Source organism: Endocarpon pusillum (genome assembly GCF_000464535.1).
Source record: "Endocarpon pusillum Z07020 unplaced genomic scaffold C706125, whole genome shotgun sequence".
Classification (NCBI taxonomy): domain Eukaryota; kingdom Fungi; phylum Ascomycota; class Eurotiomycetes; order Verrucariales; family Verrucariaceae; genus Endocarpon; species Endocarpon pusillum.
In genome coordinates this window covers 31,479-54,554 of record NW_006913530.1, presented here as the reverse complement: position 1 = coordinate 54,554, position 23,076 = coordinate 31,479, and the positions used below count along the sequence as shown (strand labels likewise).

The 23,076-nt window shown below is 48.1% G+C and overlaps 8 protein-coding genes across 8 annotated transcripts; 5 read left to right on the top strand and 3 right to left on the bottom strand.

The window, feature by feature from the left end:
* Positions 1-566: 566 nt before the first annotated feature.
* Positions 567-1,316, bottom strand: EPUS_05837 (uncharacterized protein; the record flags this gene model as incomplete). Its single annotated transcript, XM_007787898.1, has 1 exon — positions 567-1,316. One exon carries the CDS (start codon positions 1,314-1,316, stop codon positions 567-569), a length of 750 nt encoding a protein of 249 aa, XP_007786088.1.
* Positions 1,317-1,586: 270 nt separating this feature from the next.
* Positions 1,587-2,464, top strand: EPUS_05836 (Proteasome component C5; the record flags this gene model as incomplete). Its single annotated transcript, XM_007787897.1, has 2 exons — positions 1,587-1,705; positions 1,786-2,464. The coding sequence occupies 2 exons, from the start codon at positions 1,587-1,589 to the stop codon at positions 2,462-2,464; spliced, it is 798 nt and encodes a 265-aa protein (XP_007786087.1).
* A 226-nt stretch (positions 2,465-2,690) lies between these two features.
* Positions 2,691-3,494, bottom strand: EPUS_05835 (Pre-rRNA-processing protein PNO1; the record flags this gene model as incomplete). The annotated part of the gene is made up of 1 exon (XM_007787896.1): positions 2,691-3,494. The coding sequence occupies one exon, from the start codon at positions 3,492-3,494 to the stop codon at positions 2,691-2,693; it is 804 nt and encodes a 267-aa protein (XP_007786086.1).
* A 4,204-nt stretch (positions 3,495-7,698) lies between these two features.
* Positions 7,699-9,856, top strand: EPUS_05834 (uncharacterized protein; the record flags this gene model as incomplete). Its single annotated transcript, XM_007787895.1, has 2 exons — positions 7,699-9,651; positions 9,716-9,856. 2 exons carry the CDS (start codon positions 7,699-7,701, stop codon positions 9,854-9,856), a joined length of 2,094 nt encoding a protein of 697 aa, XP_007786085.1.
* A 1,517-nt stretch (positions 9,857-11,373) lies between these two features.
* Positions 11,374-12,948, bottom strand: EPUS_05833 (squalene synthase; the record flags this gene model as incomplete). The annotated part of the gene is made up of 2 exons (XM_007787894.1): positions 11,374-11,529; positions 11,587-12,948. 2 exons carry the CDS (start codon positions 12,946-12,948, stop codon positions 11,374-11,376), a joined length of 1,518 nt encoding a protein of 505 aa, XP_007786084.1.
* Positions 12,949-13,496: 548 nt separating this feature from the next.
* Positions 13,497-15,195, top strand: EPUS_05832 (uncharacterized protein; the record flags this gene model as incomplete). Its single annotated transcript, XM_007787893.1, has 3 exons — positions 13,497-13,608; positions 13,664-14,895; positions 14,950-15,195. The coding sequence occupies 3 exons, from the start codon at positions 13,497-13,499 to the stop codon at positions 15,193-15,195; spliced, it is 1,590 nt and encodes a 529-aa protein (XP_007786083.1).
* An 841-nt stretch (positions 15,196-16,036) lies between these two features.
* Positions 16,037-17,331, top strand: EPUS_05831 (uncharacterized protein; the record flags this gene model as incomplete). The annotated part of the gene is made up of 2 exons (XM_007787892.1): positions 16,037-17,063; positions 17,123-17,331. The coding sequence occupies 2 exons, from the start codon at positions 16,037-16,039 to the stop codon at positions 17,329-17,331; spliced, it is 1,236 nt and encodes a 411-aa protein (XP_007786082.1).
* A 2,287-nt stretch (positions 17,332-19,618) lies between these two features.
* Positions 19,619-22,671, top strand: EPUS_05830 (uncharacterized protein; the record flags this gene model as incomplete). The annotated part of the gene is made up of 2 exons (XM_007787891.1): positions 19,619-19,686; positions 19,770-22,671. The coding sequence occupies 2 exons, from the start codon at positions 19,619-19,621 to the stop codon at positions 22,669-22,671; spliced, it is 2,970 nt and encodes a 989-aa protein (XP_007786081.1).
* Positions 22,672-23,076: the final 405 nt, after the last annotated feature.

Below are 23,076 nucleotides of genomic sequence, written 5' to 3'. Positions count from 1 at the left end.
TGAATGCCTGATCGAGTCAGAAGAGCAAGAAGCCTGTAGATGATGTTTCATTCCTGAGCTTGTCTGTATCCGGCATCTTTTCCTCTAGCTACGTTGTTTTGATGGGAATGGGCTCAGTAGACGTTGGTGTTCGTTTGCGACAAATATTACAGGCGGGCCTACCGCCGAGAATGCGTGCGAATTCCGGTTAAATTTGATGCTTGGAGATGGAAGACCTCTTGACTTTGGCAAGTGAATGCAGCATGCTTGTTCGATTGATGTGAATGTAATTTACGCCTGCACTGTGCCATTCCTAAGAGGACATGTCAACTGATGCTTTGCGGTTCCGTCTGCATATTGTCTTCGGCCTCAACGGCTCTTCTGCCTGCTTGACATGCTGCTTATCTACCAGTTGACTTACCCGTTATCTTAGTCACCTGCCGGAGCGAAATTTCTCCTGCATCACGATATTAAACGGTGCATGAGCGTTTTGCTCCAACTCATCATCCAATTTCCTGGTCCTTGGGCGAGAAAAAGACAGATTTGAACAAGACCCTTTTCCTGCACCCCGATAACGCTGTGCATGTTCAAGGTCTTCTTCGCTTCTTCTGGTAGCTGGGGGTGGATCTGCTGCTGGAATCACCAGAGTTCCCACCGGACGGGGCAAATTCAATCGCGCGTTTGCCAGCAGCAGACAAAGCCTTCTTTTCTGCCACTTCCTTGTCCCTGATTGCCTGCTGAGCCTTATGAAGTTCCTCCTTGTAAGCCCACTCCGGGAAACCCTTTGGACTCCACAGGTCGAGCGGCAGAGAAGTGTTGTATTGATCTGCCTCGTCGATACCGGCACGAGCCATCATGGCAGCCAGCAAGGCAGGATTGAGAAAACTTGATTTCTTGGCGAGGTCTTCATTGAAATGCACACCTTTAGCCTTCAATCCTAGGAAGCGAGCGAACTTTGCATTCGCTGCTGGATCAGGCGAGCCAGGCGGTGAAGGAGGTATCGAGGTCATAGGTATAGAAGCTTGAGTCAGATGTCGAATAGTATCACGCTCCGACATATCCTCGAATGCCTGTGTCGGTGATTCTGCATTGATCATGTCACCATTTAGAGGAGCACTCGGTCCAAGAAGGGGTCCAACAGTAGCCGGTTCAGAGACACGGGCCGCTGAAGTATTCACGTCCGTACCATTTGAAAGATTGCTCTCAATGGTCGTGCTAGTCGGCGCAGCAGACGTTTCTACTGTAGAAGCTGCCTTGGGAGCAGCGGTAGCTGTTTCTTCTTCTTCTTCTTCTTCTTCTTCTTCGCTGCTAGTCTCGTAGCCAACAAGCGCACTCATCCTGCAAAGTCTAGTCAGTTTCGAAGGCACCGACTGACAGCAACAATCACGCCTCGGACTCGACGGTGGTGTGAGTAACTTTGAAGGCCTCAGGTCATGCTCGACCGCTCGACCGGCTAAAGATGTTGGCTTGGCAAAATGCTCAGGCTCCAAATCTGGCACGCGTTGCATCAAGCTTCGACTTCAATGATGCATTTCTGTTCAACTTGACCTTTAACACCTTCTACCCTGCGTTGGACTCATAAATAACCTCCGACCTCTCATCTCACCATGGCTTCTCTCATGAGCGATACAGCGGCTCACTCAGATGCACTTGGCTACTCATTCTCAAAGTCAATTCCAAACCCTACCTCTCACTCATCCGGTCCAAGACAGCATGCCTTCTATCCGTAAGCACAAACCTCAACCTCAACCTCGATTTCTGTTCCGCGTTACTCATATAGCTCTCAACTAAACTTCTCTGCCACAGCTACACCGACAACGGCGGATCTACCCTTGGCATAACAGGCTCAACCTTCGCCATCCTCGCCGGCGACACTCGCTCCACCTCCGGCTACAACATCAATACCCGACACGCACCAAAAGTCTTTCGCATAGGAGCCGATGACCCATCCTCGCGCATCGTCCTGTCCGTAGTAGGCTTCGCCGCCGACGGCAACGCCCTGAAAGAACGCCTCGACACAATCGTGAAGATGTACCGATACCAGCACGGCAAGGCGATGTCTGTGAAAGCGTGCGCGCAGAGGCTGAGCACGATTCTCTATTCGAAGCGTTTCTTCCCGTACTACGTGCATGCGATTTTGGGGGGCATGGACGAGGATGGCAAAGGGGCGCTGTACTCGTACGATCCTGTGGGGAGCTATGAGCGGGAGCAGTGCAGGGCGGCGGGCGCGGCGGCGAGCCTTATCATGCCGTTCTTGGACAATCAGGTCAATTACAAGAATCAGCATGTACCGGGAAGCGGGGAGGGCCATGCGCTGCAGCAACGTCAATTGACGGATTTGAGTCAGGATACGGTGCAAGGGCTGGTTAGGGATGCTTTTACGAGCGCGGTGGAGAGACACATTGAGGTTGGTGATGGGCTGCAGATGATGATCATTACCAAGGAGGGTGTTCAGGAGATATTTGAGCCGTTAAAGAGGGATTGAGCAGGAGAATTGGGACATGGTAAAGCATGTTTTCTAGCGGTTTAGCAGGCGTCGAATAGAGTCTGTTCTGCCCGACAATTCGGACTTGGTATCATCCCCTGTAGATCTATGCATCATTGCTCCTCTCGCATCATCACAATCCAAGCGCCAGTGCTATGCCTCTACTACGTATAATCTCACTCCCTACAACCAGCTTTTCATGTTCCGTGTGAAGCACAATCTTCAATTAAAATCTCTCCTTCATCCTCCCGGCCACTCCCCTTAAATTGCCGTACACCTTCCCAGGTGGCTTCCCCAAAATCAAACTAACAATCGCCTCCCTCGCAATCCTGATATTCCCAAACCCACCCAGAATATGAATCTTACTATCCGCCAACACCACCCGCGTGCGCGACGTATTCTCGATCGCAAACTTGGTCTTTCCGTCCTTGCCCGCTATGCGGCCAATCGCCCTCCCTAGGTGCTCGCCCTGAAGCGTTTTGACATCCTTGATCTCAAAGGTCTCGATGTAGAGATCGTCGAGACGGAGCAGGGCGATGGCGTCGTCGACGTCGAAGCCGAGGGTGAAGGCTTTGAGGAAGTCTTCGCCTTTTTGCAGCGCGTCGGCGTGCGTGGTGTGTCGCGAGGTACGGAGCTCGACGGCGCGCGATTTGGTGTTCATGCGTACTTGCAGGTTCAGGTGCTCGACTAGGGGTGGGTAGATCTTGGGCCAGGAGGATCTGAGCGGTGTCATGCGGTGCGGTGGGATGGGGATTTTGCGTTGTTGGATCCGGTGGATGGTTGGGGTGTCGGTGGAGGCGGGGAAGAGGGGTCGGCCTTCTGGGTCGATGGTGGTCATTTCTGTGTCGGTTGTGGGCGGGTTGGCGGATGGTAAGGGATTTGATGATGGTGAAGTAGGGTTCTCGGTGGGGAGCGAAGTGAACGAGTTTGTTGTTATGAGCAGGTCGTCATCTTCTGGTAGAGGTACCGTCTCTGCAATGTCTTGTATAAGTTCCTCTGGCCGCCGCTGAAGGGCTGTAGGCGCAGGCATCGTGAGGTCTCCACCAATTTTCAGCAGGGTTATGGATGTCCGACAGGGAAGACGCTGTCTTCTTCAGTCTGTTCACGCTGGAGATAGGCGTGAAGTTGTTGGTTGACGCACACTGGATTTTGGTCTGACTCGTCCACACAACAGCGCCGCCGTGTTTGATAAGTACTCGTAAGTGAGTGTGGGGATTTTTACAACAGGTATTTAGTCTTCAAGTCCCAATGATCACCTTGATTGGCTCAAAAGGATTGAGCTTGCTACTCCTATCATAAATTGGATACTACGCTCCCATTGAAAGTAGTATGGACAGTTCAATGCCGTGAAAATGTAGAGAGTATATTGCTGTCATTGCAGAAAGTAGTACGTTGCCTCATTGGTATAATTGAGGGAACTGAGAGGATTGAACGGTGGCGCTACTTGTGAATGTGAGGTCGAAAATAACGACTCCTGTCAAACATCCATAATACTGAGGTATGGGTGTTCTCGGCGTTAAGTCACATTGTTTCGCTCATCAAGGCTTGCCAACCCGTCTGTTACTAATGCCTTTCTCGGTCCAGCATTTTCCTAGTTGGGGCGGTACTGGTACTCTCAGGATTGAAGCTTGGGGGCATTCGCGTTGTAGGCGATTGGCAACTACTACGGAAGCTTGGATCAGTGCGGGCGCTGTTTCAAAGTTGTGCCTTGAATAGAGATATGTCAGACAAATAACTGGTTAGTGGCCAATTGTGGCCGCGGTCCTTTTGGTTCAACATCTCAGTGTTCCGTATCGTGACCAACGCAGTGGGATTCAAAAGGCACCTCTTGGCTTCGTTACAGGTAAAGTGTAAGCTCACGGATCGTAATCGAGTAGAGTCCCACGTGTGTTATCATCTTACCAGAAACTCATAGCTGCTATCATGGTCATTTACTTCCCCTTATGTACTAAGTAGTATCCCTTTTACCCTCCTCCGAACCTTAAGCAACCTCCAACTCAACTCCCCATGCCTCGCAAGCCTAATCTTCACCTTCGCAGCTGCACTCTCCATCTCCGTGACCTGTCCTGTGCTCCTCTCCTCCACCCTCGTCCGATCCAGTCCGTGGGACATATACGCCACTACGGAGGATTTCAAACAAGTCTGCTTTACGTGCTCGTCTGCAGGATAACCGAGATTATAAAGAAGAAAGCTGAGATCACGCATAGGACCAGCGTTCGGAAACAGCCCAACCGTACCAACCGTACCAATGGTACCGTGGTACGGTACAGGCAGTTCTGGCCATTCCAAGGGTACAAGACCAGGCCCTTATTATAACCGCCAAGCAGGGTACTCGTTGTGAGGGCCAGGAGGACTCTAGTAGATCATTCTCTTGTTTGACAAGCTGCCTTGTTTGGCAGCTACTGAGAAGGTTCTACGTTCTTTTATGGCACAAAGGCCTCTTGGTATTTGGATCTCTCTTCTCTCTTCTAGTTCTTTGCGCTCAATAAGTCATTCCATCCACCCTTATACTGTTCTATTGCCCTTGCACTCCCCTGGGATCCTAACAGCCCTCTGTACTGTTGTGACCGTATCAGTACCGAAATAGGTAGTAGATATGGATTGATAACTTGGTGTTGAGAACTAAGAAAGGAGGAGAGGAGGGACGCGTCCGCCAAGCTTTACTCATTGTTGAGAAAATCTAGATATGTTCTACGCAACAAAGACGTAATTAATTTGTATTGAAGATCCAATTTAATTACTGTAGTGTATCTCAATTGTGCAGGGATTCCACCTGGAGGACTAATAATCTTGGGTATATAGAAAGGAAACTTGTGGAAGCGCCTTGCAATGCTGTAGGGGCCGACGTAGGTGCTGTAATGATAATACCACTAAGGATACACTGGGTACTGAGGAACGGGGCAATTTTGGAAGGTAAGGTAAAGCAGTCGAGGGGTCGTTCAAGTTTGTTGAATTGTCAGACCGAACCTGGAGATTTGGGTGGTCATTTCTGATCTGAAGGGGATCGGAAAGGTTTTTCATAGAACGGTGAATATCAGAACGTAAGTGTCATTCAATGCTTCAATTTTCACGTAATCATTGTCACTAGTGCTTCGCCAGGTCGTTAAAACAGAAAAAAGATGTCCTGTCCGCTATGACGCTAACGTTATAACTTTGAATACAGGAGAACAAGGCGCTGAAAGTGACATGTTGAAGCAGCACTTCTGGGGTAGGATTCGGCTCTAGAGCCCTAAAGGATGTAATAGGTTACCTAAGGCTTTTATTGCACGATCGGGAAGGTTGTGGCGAATTGGCTGGCCAGAGGAAGTTTTTCCTGAATTGGTATGGAAGTGAGTCGTTCGCCTAAACTTACAAACTCATTCGGAAGTTTGTAGTTGCAGGTAGACGTACTGGTAATCGTACAGGTTCGAATCATAGCTTCTGTAATATTGCAACTTTCGCTACAGAATCCCGGCGAAGTGAAGGCTGGGAACGTGCAATTGTTGGTGACACAGACAGTTGTAAGTGATTGTATGGTATTTGGTGCAAGCAATTCACTATAGACAACTGCGAGTATTGCGTTCATAGTTAAGATAGCTTGACGATGTCAGCTTATCCAAGGGAATAGAGAATCAATGAACGGATCTGCTAACAAGTGTCATTTAATCCTCCTCTGTAAGTCTGCGCTTGTCTAATCCAAGCCTCGTGAGAAGACATAAGCATCATCTGATAAGTGAGGACTAGCTGCGCTTTTAGATCAAGCGTCAAACAGATCACGATGATAACGCAGCTGACCAGAGTAAGAAATCTAAAGAAATCATCAGCAGAGCACATGAATATTTGGTGAAGGGACTAACTACACGCCGAACATGAATGGTAGCTGGAGGGCTCCCAATAGACCCTACTGGTGGCGTCGAACATTTGCAGATTTGCAAGTGGCTTTGTGTTCACGAAAGTAGAGCCATTTGTACTGGCTGAAGCTTTCAGCGACAGCAAGCAGCAGCATGCTCTTCGCTGCAGTCACTAGGATAGATACGAGCGCATTGGCCTGTCATTTAAGAGTCTAGTGGCACGTAAAATGAAGCTTATGAAGTTGCTTACTGTAATCCCATACAGCCATGATGGCGCCGCGTGACCATTATACACGCAAAGAATAGCAACCAGAGCGGCAATAACAAAAATGCTTGTTATGGCCGAGGCGATTTCCAGCAAAACCAATTCGAGTTGGCTTTGGAGTGCTGAGAAGGCCGACAACCACGGACTTTGGTCATGGAACTCTTTGGCCACGTAGGCTTCTCCTTGCTCGGACAAGGATTTGTGCGAGATGATGGGGAGGTCGGGACCAACGGAACGTTGAGAGTTTGCTGGAAGCCTGACCCAGAGGATGCTTCAACAGCCTCGAGTTGTAACTTTTCCATAGCAAATTTCTGTCCAGTAGTATAGCAGAATACGATAAAGCCGTATATACACCCCACGATGTCTAGCAAAAAGGGTGATATCAGTCGCTCATGTAAAGGTTCAATGTGGAATTGCGAGATTTCTGATGCCCAAAACGAGAAAGAAAGCAGCATACATCTGCTTTGCCCCCATCACAAAGCGAAGGATCTGGCTTGCCTCAGTCCTTTAGACGGGCTTAGTGAAAGTAGCCATTGTCTCGTATGTCTAAGGACTAGGGTCGCCAACATTTTTTGGATTCGTGAAAATGGAAACTACAATCTTTTCCCAACCAAGATGTCAGCTGCTAATTGAACAAAAAAAGAGTGCAGATATTAGTACTTCTGGGAAAGGGGCATAAATATTGTTAGGTTGGTGTTAGTAGCGACTGGTTATGATACAGCGCCACACATTCTGATTGGCTTTGATCAGACTCCTTGGCGATCTCTGTATCACTATATTTATGTAATAATAAAGCTGACCAGCTGAGAATCACTCTTAAGAGAAGTTTAGATAGATTATATGAGTGCAAAAATGTGTTTGCGCTTCTCCAGTCAAATTTTTTGAGGTTCTTTTGTGAAAGAAATAGAGATATCGAGACCATTACATAATCTGTAAAACAGCTGTTTCGGAGCAAGCTTACTAGCGTCAGCCTAACAATATCTATGCCCTCCCCCGTAGTACATACATGATGCATGAGCTCCAAAATCTTGCTTGGGAAAATCATCCGTCATCGCGACAAAGGAACATCATTTGTTTCTCCGCACCATTTTAAGGCGCCATTGAGCCCACACGATTCCCATCACCATGCTATATCGAACATGACGAGTCCTGTCACTGGACGGGTTCTGCTCAATATCCAAAAATACTTTACAATACCTCCCCGGATAACTCGAGTCACACAAAGACCACCAGCATCCTTTGATCCTCAAATCTTGAGGTATTACCGTCCACCCCAGATTTTGAGAGAGTGCAAAGATGTTCCTATTCGGGATGAGTTTCGCCATACGGAAGCTCCACTACCTTTGAGTTGTCCATCGCTGTCGAAGCGTCAAGCGAAAGTTCCTCGCCTAGCAGAAGCACGCTCGCCTACCAAAAAATCACCACAGGATGCGTCCCGGATTTTATGGGCAGCACTTCCTGCCTCAGGATCATCACAGCCCTGGTCGTCTGTCCAGACAACCGGTGAGGGGATCCGACCTCCTGGGCTGAGACACTTCAGCAACGCGTCTCAGCAGCAGGCTGACAGGAAAGACAAAAGCAGCCCGCAGGGTGGGGGAAAGGAGACAGGCCAGAAAGCTTCATTCATACCTCCTGACGCATCGGCAGCTCCCAACAACCACCCGCATCTTATCGATCGTATACATATGCCGCACATGCCACACTTTCACAGACCGACAAAGGAAGAACTACTTTCGGCAGCAACGGGATTTTGGTCACGACTGAAGATACGATTCAAGTGGTTCTCGATACGCAGCGTACGTCCATTCAATATTGATGAGATCACTGGCTTCATATCCTGGATACTTGTTGGACATCTCCTCTGGATAGTAATTGGTACCACTACATTCTTCTCCCTGGCCATCCTTGCCATCAATACCGTCTTTGCACAGGAGACGCTAGCTCGATGGGTGGGAAATTATCTTACCAAGTCCACCGGTATCAATGTGGTCTTCGAGTCGGCTATTGTGCCCGAATGGCGAAGTGGTGTCATCAAGTTCGAGAACGTCTTCGTCTCAAGGAGACCAGGCCAGATTGATGGAGCTGGAGTAAGTAAGGGAACTCGAGAAAGCGCAGCAATTGCAGCCGCAGCGGCCAATGCTGATCCCAACGAGGACACAAATTACACCCAGTTTGACCTTTCCATCAACGAAGTGCTCGTGACGTTATCGTTCGCGAAATGGTTCAATTCAAAAGGAATTTTGCAGAATGTCGAAGTTAAAGGCATGCGTGGGGTTGTCGATAGAACTAATGTTCATTGGACAGGCGAATATATTGATCCAAAATCGTACAGACATGAGCATAATCCTGGAGATTTTGAGATAGATTCTTTCAAATTGGAAGATGTTCTGGTTACGCTTCATCAGCCCAAAGGCTTTCGACCCTTCACGGTGAGCATTTTCTCCGCTGACCTCCCTCAACTGCGCAAACGATGGCTTTTCTACGATATCCTCTCTGCCAATCAAATGCACGGCGCTTATGATAATTCCTTATTCACCATCCATCCACACCAGAACCACTCTCACATCGCAACAACGCACGATACCCATCATGAAAATAATCCTTGGAAAAAGTATTCTCGCATTCGCGTCGACAGCTTGAATATCGACCATCTCAACCGTGGTGTGCAAGGCCCATTTTCATGGATCCATGAAGGAAACGTCGACATCGTAGCAGACATCATGTTCCCAGCCGATAGCGACGAAAGCGTCCTCAAAGTCATGAGTGATTTCTACGAGAGAATGGAGGCCGCCCTGACCGAGAAAAAGCGACAGCCGTCCGCGTTCAATGAGACGGATCAAGAAACAGAGGATGATAAACGCTTTCTCGTCATGGACTTGAGGATCCACCTGAACGATGTTAGGGCCGCGGTTCCACTCTTCACTAGAGATCTCAGCTATGTAAACAATGCCTTGATTCGACCTATTGTCGGATACATCAATTCTCGACGGACTTTCATTCCCATTAACTGCCGGGTCGTGAAACGAGCAAGCGACTTTGATGGTAGTTGGAGTTTGTTCGATAGCGGTTTGATGGAAGATCTAAGTGCAGAGGTAAGTCACAAGGGAACGATTTAATTCCATTCGCTTCCGTTACAATTCGCCGACTGACTTGTAGCACTTCCAGACTTATGAAGCCTTCGCTCGCGATGTCACTGATGATCAAGCTCGTATGCGCCGGATCAAGAAGGTCGGGCTCTGGTCTCTGCAGTTAGCAGTCCAAGCTATCTTTATGGGCATGGCGGGCAATATTGCTTGAATCTTTACAGAGGAAGACTACATACTCAGACCAATTGTAAGGGATGTATGATGGTATCGCATATCGAGCGGTGTGGATATCCGTTGCACAGATATCGGACGCCATTTCACCGTGCCTACTCTAGAAACAGCCTCTGTATGGAACCGGCATCGTCCTGGAGTTTCTTTACATTCACCAGAAGGCGTCCTGGCTTTCAGCAATTCTCCCGTTCCGGTTTCGGGATCCACGGGCACAAGATCATGTATCTCAATGAGTATGGAGCAATGGCTTGGAAGGGTGACTTCGGTTGGCTGGGCACATTCAAGTCCTGTATTGGGCCCCACAGAGAGGGAAGAGGGAGAAGGAGGGATAGACCGGGAGACCGCAACGGCTGGCCCACCTTGAGATAACAGAGAAGAGAATCCATTCACGATTTCGATTTTTGCGCGAGGACACATACAGCTACGCGCGCACAGCCAAGTCAGCATTTCCTGACGACCTATAAGAGATGCCTAGCCGGCGGGCTAGGGCTCCGAATAGAGGACCTTTGTACATTGCTGTCCTATTTTGAAGCGAACCTCTCATCGTCGCACAATCCTAAGGGTAGCCAAATCAAATCCCGAAGCCCGACTATCAAAGCAAGGCCTGCACAACCACATTATTTATTTCACTAGCCCTAGATCCTAAGCTGTCTACCACCTAACTAGCTCTACTCTACTCTCCTCCTCGATTTCCAGCTACACCACAACCCGCTCCTCTCTAACTTATCCACAGACCTGTGTTCGTGTTTCTCTTCATACATGTGAAATGTGTGCTCATACCAGGTCGCCGCGCCACACTTGCATCTCTATCCCGCAAACGGAATCAAAGACAGTAGCCAGCGACAGACAGGTTTCCTTTTCTGAGAAACCAATGAGCACTCTCCTTCCCGAAAAAGGAGGGACTGATATCAGCACTTCTTCGGCACAATCGGGCAGCCAATGTATCTACTCCCTGCTGAGGGAATGGAGGTGGAGCTGGATTGTAATTTGACATCCGTGCTTTCGTATTTCTGGGTCTCGCCTCTTTTCCTCCTTCCTTCTCGAGGGGGAGAGGGCAAATTAGAAACGGGATCTGATAGTCATTTGAAATTGGAGAACAGAACGCGTGTATTAAATTGTAGAATACCGGTATTGAGAGTAACATTTTGCCGTGCTAGCTGCCAGACTGTTGAGTTTGGAGATGGAAAAGGATATGAAGTGGTAAAATAGGAAGACGTGATATCCAGTCGCTCGAGGAATTTTGGGCAGGTAGAGCAAGAGCGTGAAGGGTCATCTCAAAATCTTCGCCGTGGTAGAACGTCAAAGGAATGGAATTGTTGAAAGGCATTTACATTCCATTTCTCCGTTCCATCAACCAATATTTGGAAAGAAAGAAGAGCATTGAGAACATCAACATTGCCATCGGCATCTCCAAACTGGGGGAAAGTATTGTGCAATTGGTGGTCCCTTGACTTACATACCACTGCCATACAAGCTCCATTACCTCATTCATCACCCTCAAATCTCGTCGTGGTCGAACTGCTTGGCTAGCTTTTCGGCCCCAGAGCTACCCGGAGGTGGACGCCAATTACCGGCCATGATATCTTGCATGCCTTTTTTGACACCTGCGAATGCGAGATCGAATCGAGCTCCCAAGAGCCATGCGAGACCGAACTACATCATTGTGTCAAAGAAGATGGGGACTTGATGGGGGTGGTGTCGGAAACGTACCATAAGGCCTGACACAACAAGAAGCATGGTCCCCATAGCCATCATCATCATCAACATATCGTGCCTTGCCTCCTTGTCTTGTGTTTCCTTCTCCAACGCCTTGAGCGTCTTGGGATCACCTGGCTTCGATCGGATGACATCTTCCGGTCTTTGTGAAGGGAATATCGACTCGATGAATTGCTCTATCTTGCCACAAGCGATGCTGATCTTGAGAAAGCTGGGGTCTTGCGGAACATTCTTCTTATGAATCAGTCGGACATGGTCGCGGAAGACTTCACAGACCAGTCTCAGGTTTTGGGTTGATGCCACCATTATTTGGCATGCTTGACCTTTGGTGATTTTGATGTTTCGTTCGAACATCTTGGGGTTTCGGAAACATAATGCCAGAGTTGCAATGGCCATGGATTGGGGAATTGCGCAGAAGTTGAATACACTCTGTTCTTTCAAACCAGCAAGGTAAAAAAGACATTCATCCGCGTTGTTGAGTGCATTGAGCACCATCTCAGAGCTGCAATTCAACGCGGCATCTCTATACTCTGGCTTGAGGAGATCCTCGAATTTGTCCACATGCTTTGACCATATCTCTCGGGGCCAGAATATCCGCTTGTCGTCAAAGTCTTCTTTGATGTCCCGGATGATGTTTGTCTTTTGGAGGAAACGGCCCATTGATTCGTGAAGATGTGGCTTTTGGAGTAGCGCTGGGTTACCGTAACCACTCTCGACGAACAGGCGTGTTAAACCTTCACCAACAAGTCCTGCAACGTAGTGACAGTATAATTCATAATCTTCAATCTTGTCCACGCCCACCTCGTTGAACTCAGCATTGTTGATGTAATCTGCCATACCATTCCCCATTTTGTCCGTCATATCCTTGATGATATCCCGATAAGCAGGCTTGATCTTCTTGAACTCTGTGACAACATGTTTGAATTGAACAAGCAACTCCCGGTCCTTTTCCTCCGGTCTATTACCAGTAAAACACCAGCCATCTTCCTCTAATCTATCATGGAAATCTCTCAACAAGGGTGTCTTCGTCTCGGCAGGAATAGAGGTATCATCCTCGATGGTGTCGAGACCTCGAAGTGTCAGGTAGAACAAACAGACTGGGAGGAGTAGTTCTGGATGTAATTCTTGAATCACCGCGCTGAAACTGCGGCTGGTCTTGTCCAAAAAATCGAAGCATATTCGGGAGGAGACTGACTCCTTATCCTCTTCGCGCTCATGTACGGGCTGATGCCATACCTTCCTTGGTAAGATTAGAGCAGTAGAGTAGGCAATCAGTAATGCAACATACCATTGGATGATTGATCGCAATTCCTGAGGATTGATCACGTAGTAGAGGATATCGGTGACTTTGACCATAATGCCGGATATTCCTGGTCCAGAGAGTTGGAACTCCGGTTGAAGGGCATCGATTGACTTTTAATATGGCTGAACTGTTTCAAGTCATGGTTGTGCTTATCCTGGACTCGTGGCATGTTCACGGATCAGCTCTCTCCGCATCCTGTAAAGAAAAAGTTCCACGAGGGCGAAGGTTCAGGGGCGCAAGCTAGGCCGCAGCCATGGCTCCGGGGGGGGTGCGAGAACACTCCTAGAAATTCTCAGGATCCATACTAGGGGGGGTAAAGGGGGTTTAGGGGGGAATCTCATTGCCGCGTGCTCTTGCGTCAAGGATTAAAATCCAGAATACGGACACTTGCAGAGAGCATCAGTGCAAATATGATTTCAATGTCTCAGTCTGCCTAAATGCGACCTTTGACGTCGCCCTCACTTGAAAACTGCTCAGTCAAATCCAAACTCTCCAGACGTAGCATATCCGGCCTACACATAAATCTGATTCAGTTCCGACCTCGACAACGATTTGAACATCCCATCCTGAACTGCGGTCACGGTGGGTAGATCCGCCCGTCATGGCGAAGGTAGTAGACACAACATATTACGATGCCCTTGGAGTACCCACGAATGCCTCGGAGTTGGAAATAAAGAAGGCGTATCGCAAGCTTGCCATCACCACCCATCCAGGTCTGTTACGGGAAGAAAGTCGATTTCTTTTCATTTACATGCTAACACTGCCTAGACAAGAACCCTGGCGACGAGTCAGCACACGCTCGCTTCCAAGCCATCGGTGAAGCATATCAAGTCCTGTCGAACAAGGAATTACGATCACAGTATGACAGATTCGGCAAGGAGAAAGCTATGCCGAGTGCTGGCTTTGAGGACCCAGCCGAGTTCTTCAGCATGATATTTGGGGGCGATGCTTTTGTTGATCTGATCGGCGAGATTTCCTTGATGAAAGACTTGACCCATACTATGGATATTACCATGGAACAGATGCAGGAAGAAGAACTAGCTGCCCAGGCAGACGAGAAGTTGAAGGTACACGATGACAAGGAAAAAGAAGCCAGGGCAAACTCCACTACACCATCAACTGCACAACCTCCACCACCATACGCTTCCGATGCTACTGCCGAAGCTTCTACAGCTGCACCATCAAGTACGCCCCCTCATCTACCACCACGGCCCACAGGGGGTAGAACTCCCGAACAAGCCAGCTCTGGAACCAGTACACCCCGAAGATACCATGGCCAACAAGCCATAATGGACAAATCTGAGGAAGATGCTCGTATGGATGCCGCTGGATTGACAGCCGAAGAGAAAGAACTCCGAAAGAAGGAGAAGAAGAAGGGCGGTCTGACCAAAGAACAGCGGGAGCGTTTGGATGCGTATGAAAAAGAACGAAGGAGGATCCGAGACGAGCGAGTCGACACTTTGGCCAAAAAATTGATTGACCGTATCAGTGTGTGGACAGAGACGGACAAAGGGCCAGATGTGACGAAAGCGTTCGAGGAGAAGACTAGGCTCGAAGTCGAGAACTTGAAAATGGAATCCTTTGGTCTTGAGATTCTTCACGCAATTGGTACCACTTATATACAAAAGGCAAGCTCTTTCCTCAAGTCGCAGAAATTCCTTGGCATATCTGGCTTCTTTAGCAGACTCAAGGATAAGACCACGCTTGCCAAAGAAACCTGGAACACCATTTCCACCGCCATTGATGCACAGTTGACCATGGAAGAAATGGCCAAAATGGAAGAGAAAGGGGGCGAGGACTGGACAGATGAGAAAAAGGCCGAGTACGAGAAGCGAGTCACCGGAAAGATCCTTGCTGCAGCATGGAAGGGAAGTAAATATGAAATCCAAGGCGTATTGAGAGACGTTTGCGACAAGATCTTGAATGATAAGACGGTAAAAGTGGAGAAGAGGGCTGAAAGGGCACATGCTTTGATACTGAGCGGGACAATTTATCAGAAGGTGCGTCTTTGGAGTGCTCAACCGAGACACGGAATCTAGCTAACCCAATGATAGGCTGAACGTGACCCGGATGAAGAAGGCGACTACATGGCTTTTGAGCAGCTCATGGCGGAAGCGGCCAAGAAGCAAGAAAAGAAGAAGGAAGCGTCAAGCGACAAGAAAAAGGACAAAGACCATGCGGGCCATCACCACCATTCGCATAATCCATTTGCGTCAGCAAAACCGCCCGAGGACATGTCAGAAGCGGAAGCCAAGGAAAGGGCGCATCTGGCGGGCCACGATGCAGAGGCAAAGCGCTAGATTGGGTTCCTTTGAAATTCGCAGGATCGTCTGTCCTTCCGGAAGGGCGGCGCGGTGCCGAAAGCAGGTATCCAACCCGGTCTCCCAATCATGGTGCTGCCCTTCATTTCTTACTGAAACACATCGTTGGTTAGCATCAGGAAGGATGTGGCGAGGTGGTGCACGGCACCAGGCGATTCTTGACGTTGATTGGGGATGAAGAAGCGGATTTCAGCAATTTCACGATCTGGCGTTAGGGCGAACTGTGGCTGCCAGCATGTGTGGCGCGTGATTGCTGAGTGGTTAGTGATCAGCTGGCGTCTCTCTTAGCGAGCATGTCACTAGACTCAATTGGTATGATACGTAAGCATAGAGTTTGGCCCCATTACGCCGCCTCAACCACCATTGCCACTTACTCGGGTACTTGATATGAAAAAGAGACAGCCGGCTACAAGTGTACTCTGAGTCTTCGGCAATGCTAAACGCTCTCCTTGCTAACCCAGGTTAAATTGCCATGGCGTCTAACAGGGCGTTGAATGGGCGTCATCTCCCCAAATCTTATCATTGTATTTGCAATTCTTTGCGCTCGGAGCCCCGACTCACCCAGCCTTTCCACCCACCCAACATCGTCACTGTGCCGGAATGATGTAAGTACTTTAAAACTAAAAAGTATTCCATTCCTGCTGTTCAATCCCAACTAGATAGTCAGCACTGTTTTTCTGCTCAATGCCAGCCATACTTAGTAGCCTCCTGCATTGACTATACCTGTACCATTTCTCTGGTACCATATCGTGTTACTCGAGTCTGCACTAAACGAATGTGGATTTCTCTCCTTGCTATCATATAACTCACCATCGCTATCATGCCATCAACATTTCCACCGCCTTCTGTCGAGCGACATCATTCACGTCGCCGCTCAGGTCGTCAGGATGATCCCGAAGCCCAAACTGGCAATTATCAACACCGCATAAGCCACGAGAACACTCCTAGAAATTCTCAGGATCCATACTATCAGGCCACTTCAGCTGCTGGAGCATATCAGACATTGAATCCGAGCCAGCAGCAGCAGAATTACAATCCCACCCACGACTCAATCCAAGCACAACAAGCCCCCGGAGACTCTCAAAACACCTCAACTTACCAGCCACCCACCAGCAGCCATGCACCACATCAGAGTTCTCACCATCAGCGAAACACCGGTCATGGTGGTGCTGGCGGGAGCAGCGGTGGCCTTCTGTCCACGTTCCAACGTCGTGGTGCCCACACAGATGGCAGGAAGAGTAACCGCGGCCCTCCTGGTCATAATCTCCAGCATCAACCCTCACCTTTTGACTACAAATCCCAAGGCGGCCGATGGGAGGATATCCGTGGCCATATTGTTGCCATGTCAGGAGAATTTGTCGGTACCATCATGTTTCTCTGGTTCGCCTTGTCTGCTGCTCAGGTCACATCCATGAGCAATCCAGATGCAGGAGGTTTACAGACTCCACAGACCCTTCTCTTCATCGCCCTTGCCTTCGGATTTTCTTTAACCGTCAACGCTTGGGCCTTTTACCGAATAAGTGGTGGGTTGTTTAATCCTGCTGTTGTGGTTGGAATGGTTGTGGCTGGTACGCTTCCTTGGATGAGAGGTCTTTTCTTGATCCCAGCTCAGCTCCTGGGGTGCATGGTGGCGGCAGCGCTCGTTCAGTGCATGTTTCCTGGAGACGTCGCGACCACTATTACGAGGCTAAGTCCTGGTGTCAGCATTGCAAGAGGATTGTTTATAGAGATGTTCCTCACCGCCCTGCTCGTTTTCACTATCCTGATGCTTGCGGCTGAGAAACATCAGGCTACCTTCCTTGCTCCTGTGGGAATTGGCCTGAGTCTTTTCGTTGCCGAATTGAGTGGTAAGTTGACGTCTTCCTTACCCAGGTTCTTTTATCTTAACACTCATTGTCATTTACAGGAGTATACTTCACTGGTGGCTCCCTCAATCCTGCACGCTCGTTTGGTCCTTCTGTCGCCGCTCGCTCCTTTCCTGGCCATCACTGGATCTACTGGCTTGGTCCCATACTAGGAGCTCTCCTCGCAGCTGCATATTACAGGCTGGTCAAATATTTGAATTATGAGGAGGCAAATCCAGGCCAGGATGCCACGGATCCCAAAGACCAATGATGAAACATTGATTGGGATACATGATTTGATGTGTTTGGAAGACGGGGTTAACTTTCACCTATCACACAGAAGTTGTGTGATACTTCATGCGGTTATTCACGACTTTTTCGCTGAGCACTTCATAATATATTTGTTGGACGTTATTGGAGGAAGACACTACCAATTGAGTTCAAATTCATATGTATTCCCAGTCAGTTTCGAATACAGAATACCATGATATCCATACCGAATCTTACACTCTGTGGCAGTGCAATGCTGTTCCCAGCCTGAGCAGCCCTGAGCCACCCTGGGCATCGACTGTATTCTGCCCTAAACTCCCCATTGGGACCGGATTCTGAGAGCCAAGTTTCGTGCCCTTCAGTTCAGGTTTCGGGGTATATCTCGACCCCTGTCTGTCATAGATGGCACGGCCTCCGATGGGCGAAATAGGCGAAAAACGTACAAAAAAGGCATCAAAAGCGCACGATGGTGGCTGCCTCCAACTGGAAGACGTGCCAAGAACAAGATGATCTCTGATTAACTACCCAGAGCGGTGGCTACTCTTTACATACGATGGTATACCCTACCTTGAGCGTAGGTGTAGGTCTTGTAGTAATATAGAATGAGCACGGAACGCTGGCGAGCGAAGTGTGGATTCTGCGGGTTCAAGAGACTTGGCAGAATCAAGACAAAATACGCAGAAAATTGGTGGATTCTGCGGGATTAAGGACTTTAAGATTGCTGTATTAGCATCCTAAATGTAGCTTAGCTGTAACGTGTTTTGAATACTTTGAATACTCAGTGTTTCATTGATCCGTTTTGAACGCAATTTCAGAGAGCAAGTTTCGCTTTATCATACAGAGAATTCTGTACGCATCTACGCTGTCAACTCCTTCATAGATAGAACAACGTGCTTCTCCACTCTATCTAAGAGGCCGATCAACAGAAACTGATTCCCTGACATGCACAACTTGTTTTGATTCAGAGATAATCACTTCCATTGGTCGTAAGAGCCGGACGACCTCATATCCTAGTATATCTGTGCATGATTTAAATTAGTCCATGCATTTTTCTGTCCGAAGGACATTTCAGTCACTCCTGCACAGCCTTATGACGATGACTTAGGTGCAAGTAGCTTTCTGATTGGCCTCATAGGGACGCAATATAAGTCCGCGCCCAGCTGCAGAGTCAGCCAGAGTTTTGCGATCAATCAAATTGTGTCAACACAGTTCTTTAGTCGTGGGTTTCCTAATCATGCTGACCTCGCAGCTCCCCACCATAGCCTATTTTGTCCTCGTTCGAGTAGATGGCTTACGGAGATCGGTCAGGGCAGGGTGCAATTCTGGAAAGTTCACTGCAAGATAGTTCAGCATGCCGACAACGCGGCCATGCTTCTTCTCCTGCGGTGCAAGATGCTTGTTGGTTGCTGATATGTTGTTTCTAACTGCTGCATGGTCTCTGTGACGGTCAATTGACCAGCCAGATATGATTCAATCGTGCTGATGTCGGATTCGGTACATCAGGACTGGCCTCTGGGTTTCGAAAAAGTCCGAGAATTGACTTGCCATGATGAGGAAACAGAAATGTAGGCTTTTTGAGGACGAGATTCTATCTCAAATAACAAAGTCAAGGCTTCACCGGTAAAGAATCGATATGCCTTGCGTTCTGGACGAACTTAGCCTGGTAATCGTGATTAGACGGTTAAGACTGGAGGTTGCGGCTTCGTCGATATGTTAGAAATCTTCCCATAGATCTGTGGAGCGCATGCACTATCGCAGTCAAACTAAGAGAATGTGCGTATCGAAGCTGCCGCTGACCATGATCGTGTCGATCGCAGACATCTGTGCCAAAACTTTGTTCTGAGCCCTAATCGCATGCCGCGATGTGTCTTGAGGCTGTGCACACTTACTACGGGAGGGGCCTGAAGTATTGTTAGTCTGGAGCTAGTAGCAGCTAGTTCTTATTACAGCTGCAACGTGCTATGATTCGTCAACTTAAAGCTTGTTCTGTTTGCATCCATACTGACGAGTCAAATAATCATAACTAGCTTCTTTGAACATAGCGGCTCTGTACAGAGATGGTTTACAGGCAAAAATACTAGCGCTGAGCTAACAATACTTCAGGCCCCCCTTGTAGTAGTCAGCCACTGAGCTACTTCATCAAAGCTGCTGCTAATGTCCATCGGTTGGCCCAAATTCAGCATCAATTTTAGATCAATGATCCTGAATGTTGAAAAATAACCATAGTCTGTTCTCCTATAGTTTGATCGTCAACATCAAGCGCTCTTGTTAGTTCGGTCCGAGTCGACATGTCTGTGCAACGTATTGGACTATCAATCGTTTACCAACCAACTAATGGCGCCTGCCATGATTTTGAGTATGCAGCATCCCGTTTCATTGCTCGAAATACTTTGTCTCCATTTAAAGCTTCACTAGCATTGGTACTAACACCAGAAACAGCATCGTTCTAGTGCACGGCCTGTTCGGACATCCTAAGAACACGTGGTCAACCAACATCCCGTGGGATCTACGCGAGACAAATCGCAACGACGGAAACATTATCAATAATATAGACGAAGCTATTGAAGACCCACCTCGCAAGAAGGCGCGGACTCTGCCTAAAAAACTGTTTCGTGAAGTGTTCTGGCCACGTGATCTTCTTCCCAAGAGCTTTCCTCAAGCACGCATTCTGACATGGGGCTACGACGTCCAAATCGACCAATTACTATCTTCGACATCCAAAGCCTCCATATTTCATCATTCTGAGACATTATTGTCGGATTTAGCCATGGTTAGAAGCGCACCCTTGGAGAAAGAGGTACCTATCATTTTCATTGCCCATAGCCTGGGTGGAATCGTTGTTAAAGATGCTTTGAGCCTATCAAGAAACGAGACAACATTCTTCAACGAAATACTGCCTGCGACAGTTGGTGTTTTGTTCCTGGGAACCCCTCACCATGGCTCAAAGACTGCTTCCTTAGGCAAGATAGCCTTTGAGCTGTCAAAGCTTGCTTTCAAAACCCCAAATGTTCAGGTGCTTCGCGGACTGGAGCCTAAGTCAGAGATTTTAGAACGGATATCAAGAAGCTTCGGACAAATCCTCGCAACTGGAAATGTCAAAGTACATTCTTTCCGGGAAGAGCTTGATACGAAGGGAATGATGATCGTTGATTCATCCTCCGCCACTATTGGCTACCTTCATGAGACGCGCGGAAGTCTTCACGCCAATCACAGAGACATGGCTAAATTCTCTTGCCTAGAAGATGTCAAATTTCAAAGAGTTGTAGCAGTATTAGGCCGATGGGTGGAAGACATTGTTGGAGCACAACCCCCATGTAAATTGCGAGTTCATCTGGATGGAAATGCTCCGGAAGTCCCTGATCATTTGGTTTTCGACGAACAATATCAGGCTTGTCTGCGATCCCTGAATTACTCGGAGGCTAGAGTACGATTTCAAAATGTTGAGCCTGCATATGAAAAGACTTATAAATGGCTTTTTCATGATCGACTCGGGTTAACAGACTGGCTTCAGGGGAAGACGCGCAGTTCCATGTTTTGGCTGAGAGGGAAACCTGGATCTGGAAAATCTACTGCAATGAAGTTCATCATGACTCATCCCTTGACGCGTGAGTTACTGGAAAAGTATCATCTGAAGTCTTGGATTGTTGCAGGCTACTTCTTTCACGATCGTGGAACAAGCGCACAAAAAACTGCCGTTAGCTTCCTCCGTGAGATTTTATACCAGATTCTTCTGGACCGAAGAGACCTATTCGGAGTAGTGTATCCTGTTTTTAAGCAACTGGAAGAGAATCAATCACTAACAGGAGTTTCCGCGGACGCTGTCATATCATGGAGCATTAGCCAGCTCGAGGCGGCCTTGGAGTTAATCGGAGTCAGGTCAACAGTCGATGTGAACTTGTGCCTCTTCGTTGACGCTTTGGACGAGCATGATGGGAAACACAGGGAACTGCTTTCTACTTTAACTCGCTTGGCACGGCTGACAAGCAATCCCCTTTTTCGGATGCGATTATGCGTTTCTGGTCGCCCTGATAATGTCTTTGTGGATGGCCTCCAAGGATGCCCAGGATTTGCAATTGAGGATCATACTACAGACGACATAGGTCTTTATGCAGAAGGGAGGCTACAGACAGAGATGAGGGGGGAATTGACTAAAGAAGGCAAACAGAAGCTTAAGACACTTGGTGAAGATCTCATTCAAAAAGCGCAGGGGGTGTTCTTATGGGTGAGGCTCGTTGTCGATGAACTAATCGATGGTTTGTGCGAGGGAGATAGTATTGAGGAGCTGCAGTCCTTACTTTCCGAGACCCCGACTGAGCTGAAGGAACTATACACAAGAGCTATTCGCCGTGTTTCCCGGACTTCGCCATCTTTGCTTTCAACCATGAGATATGAGGCCTACGTGATGTTCCAGATCGCAACGCACTGTCCCCGGCCATTTTCACTGTATCATTTTCTATCCGCGGCACTATTCGTAACGACCAATAAGGGAATATATACGGATTTGCAAACACTGTCAGAGAGTCAAATGGAGCGTCGCTTGTATAGTCGATCTGCCGGGCTCTTGGAAGCTACGGGCCCTCCAAAAAGAAGCGTGCAGTACATCCACCAGACAGTAAAAGAATTCATGAGGAATGGCCAAGGTGACCTCATTATTCGCGAAGGTATCAGCGATAGGTCTCAACACAGCGTCAATATCCTGCTATTTCGATACTTAATCAGTGCTATTCCATCTTTGTTGGATGTAGACATCGGTGAGCAACGGGTTGTAACTGGCAATCTTCTATATTACGCATATAAGGCGGAACTTGAGGAAGGAATATGCGTTGCGCGATACCTCGACCCAGTTATATTCGAATTACCAGAGAAGCAACAAGACAACATACTATTTGGAACTATAGCCCACTTTGTACAGGACAGCCTGCGAGAATTGGAGGCTCCTATATTTCGATGGTTTATTTTTAAAAGTCCACGACGCGGGGGCCTGCGTCCTCGAATCCAGCTTCTCATAATCTACATCGTCACTAATTTGCCCCTGTCTCTGCAGTATTCAATAACGTCGCAGGACACCGCAATAGAAGAGAATGATGCCTATGTACTACTAAAAGCAGCGCTTATGCGATACTACGCGCTAAAAATGTATGATGAGAGTGACTCGTCCCAGATCCTGGAGGTCTTGTTGAAGTCTGGCGTCGCATCTGGCGTTTCTGATCAATCTTACAAGCTTCTGGATGAAATAGTCGAGTCGATTCAGGCCGACCAATCTCCAGAAGCTAAAAGACAGGCGCAGCTCTGGGCTCAGTTTCGCCATAACGCACCATCGAGCGATAAGCGGTGTTATTGAATTGCGCCACCGTCCTCATGGGAAAATGGTTTTCAAATTCAACCTACCTATCTGGGAGATGGATGAGAGCGAGATATCTTCCACAAAGTACGGAAAGGAAAGCCCCAAATCATTTTCTGTACTATACCAGCCTAATGAAAGGTGTGGGAACATGGAGTCCAAATGAAGTCCTCACGATTCTTACGCAGATCTTAAAAATGTCGCTCTGTCACTATCGTTGATCTTTATCAATTGATGTCGTCACAACGTTCTGCGTAAACAGCTCACAAAAGCACGGCTTTGGAGAAGAACTTTCTCTGATACTAGAGGAGCTTCTTTACGCTTACAAGGTCACTTATTTCTTCTTGATGGATATCGAGTGCTCGCTGAAACAGTTTCTGTGGACAACCATAGCCTGTCTGAGGG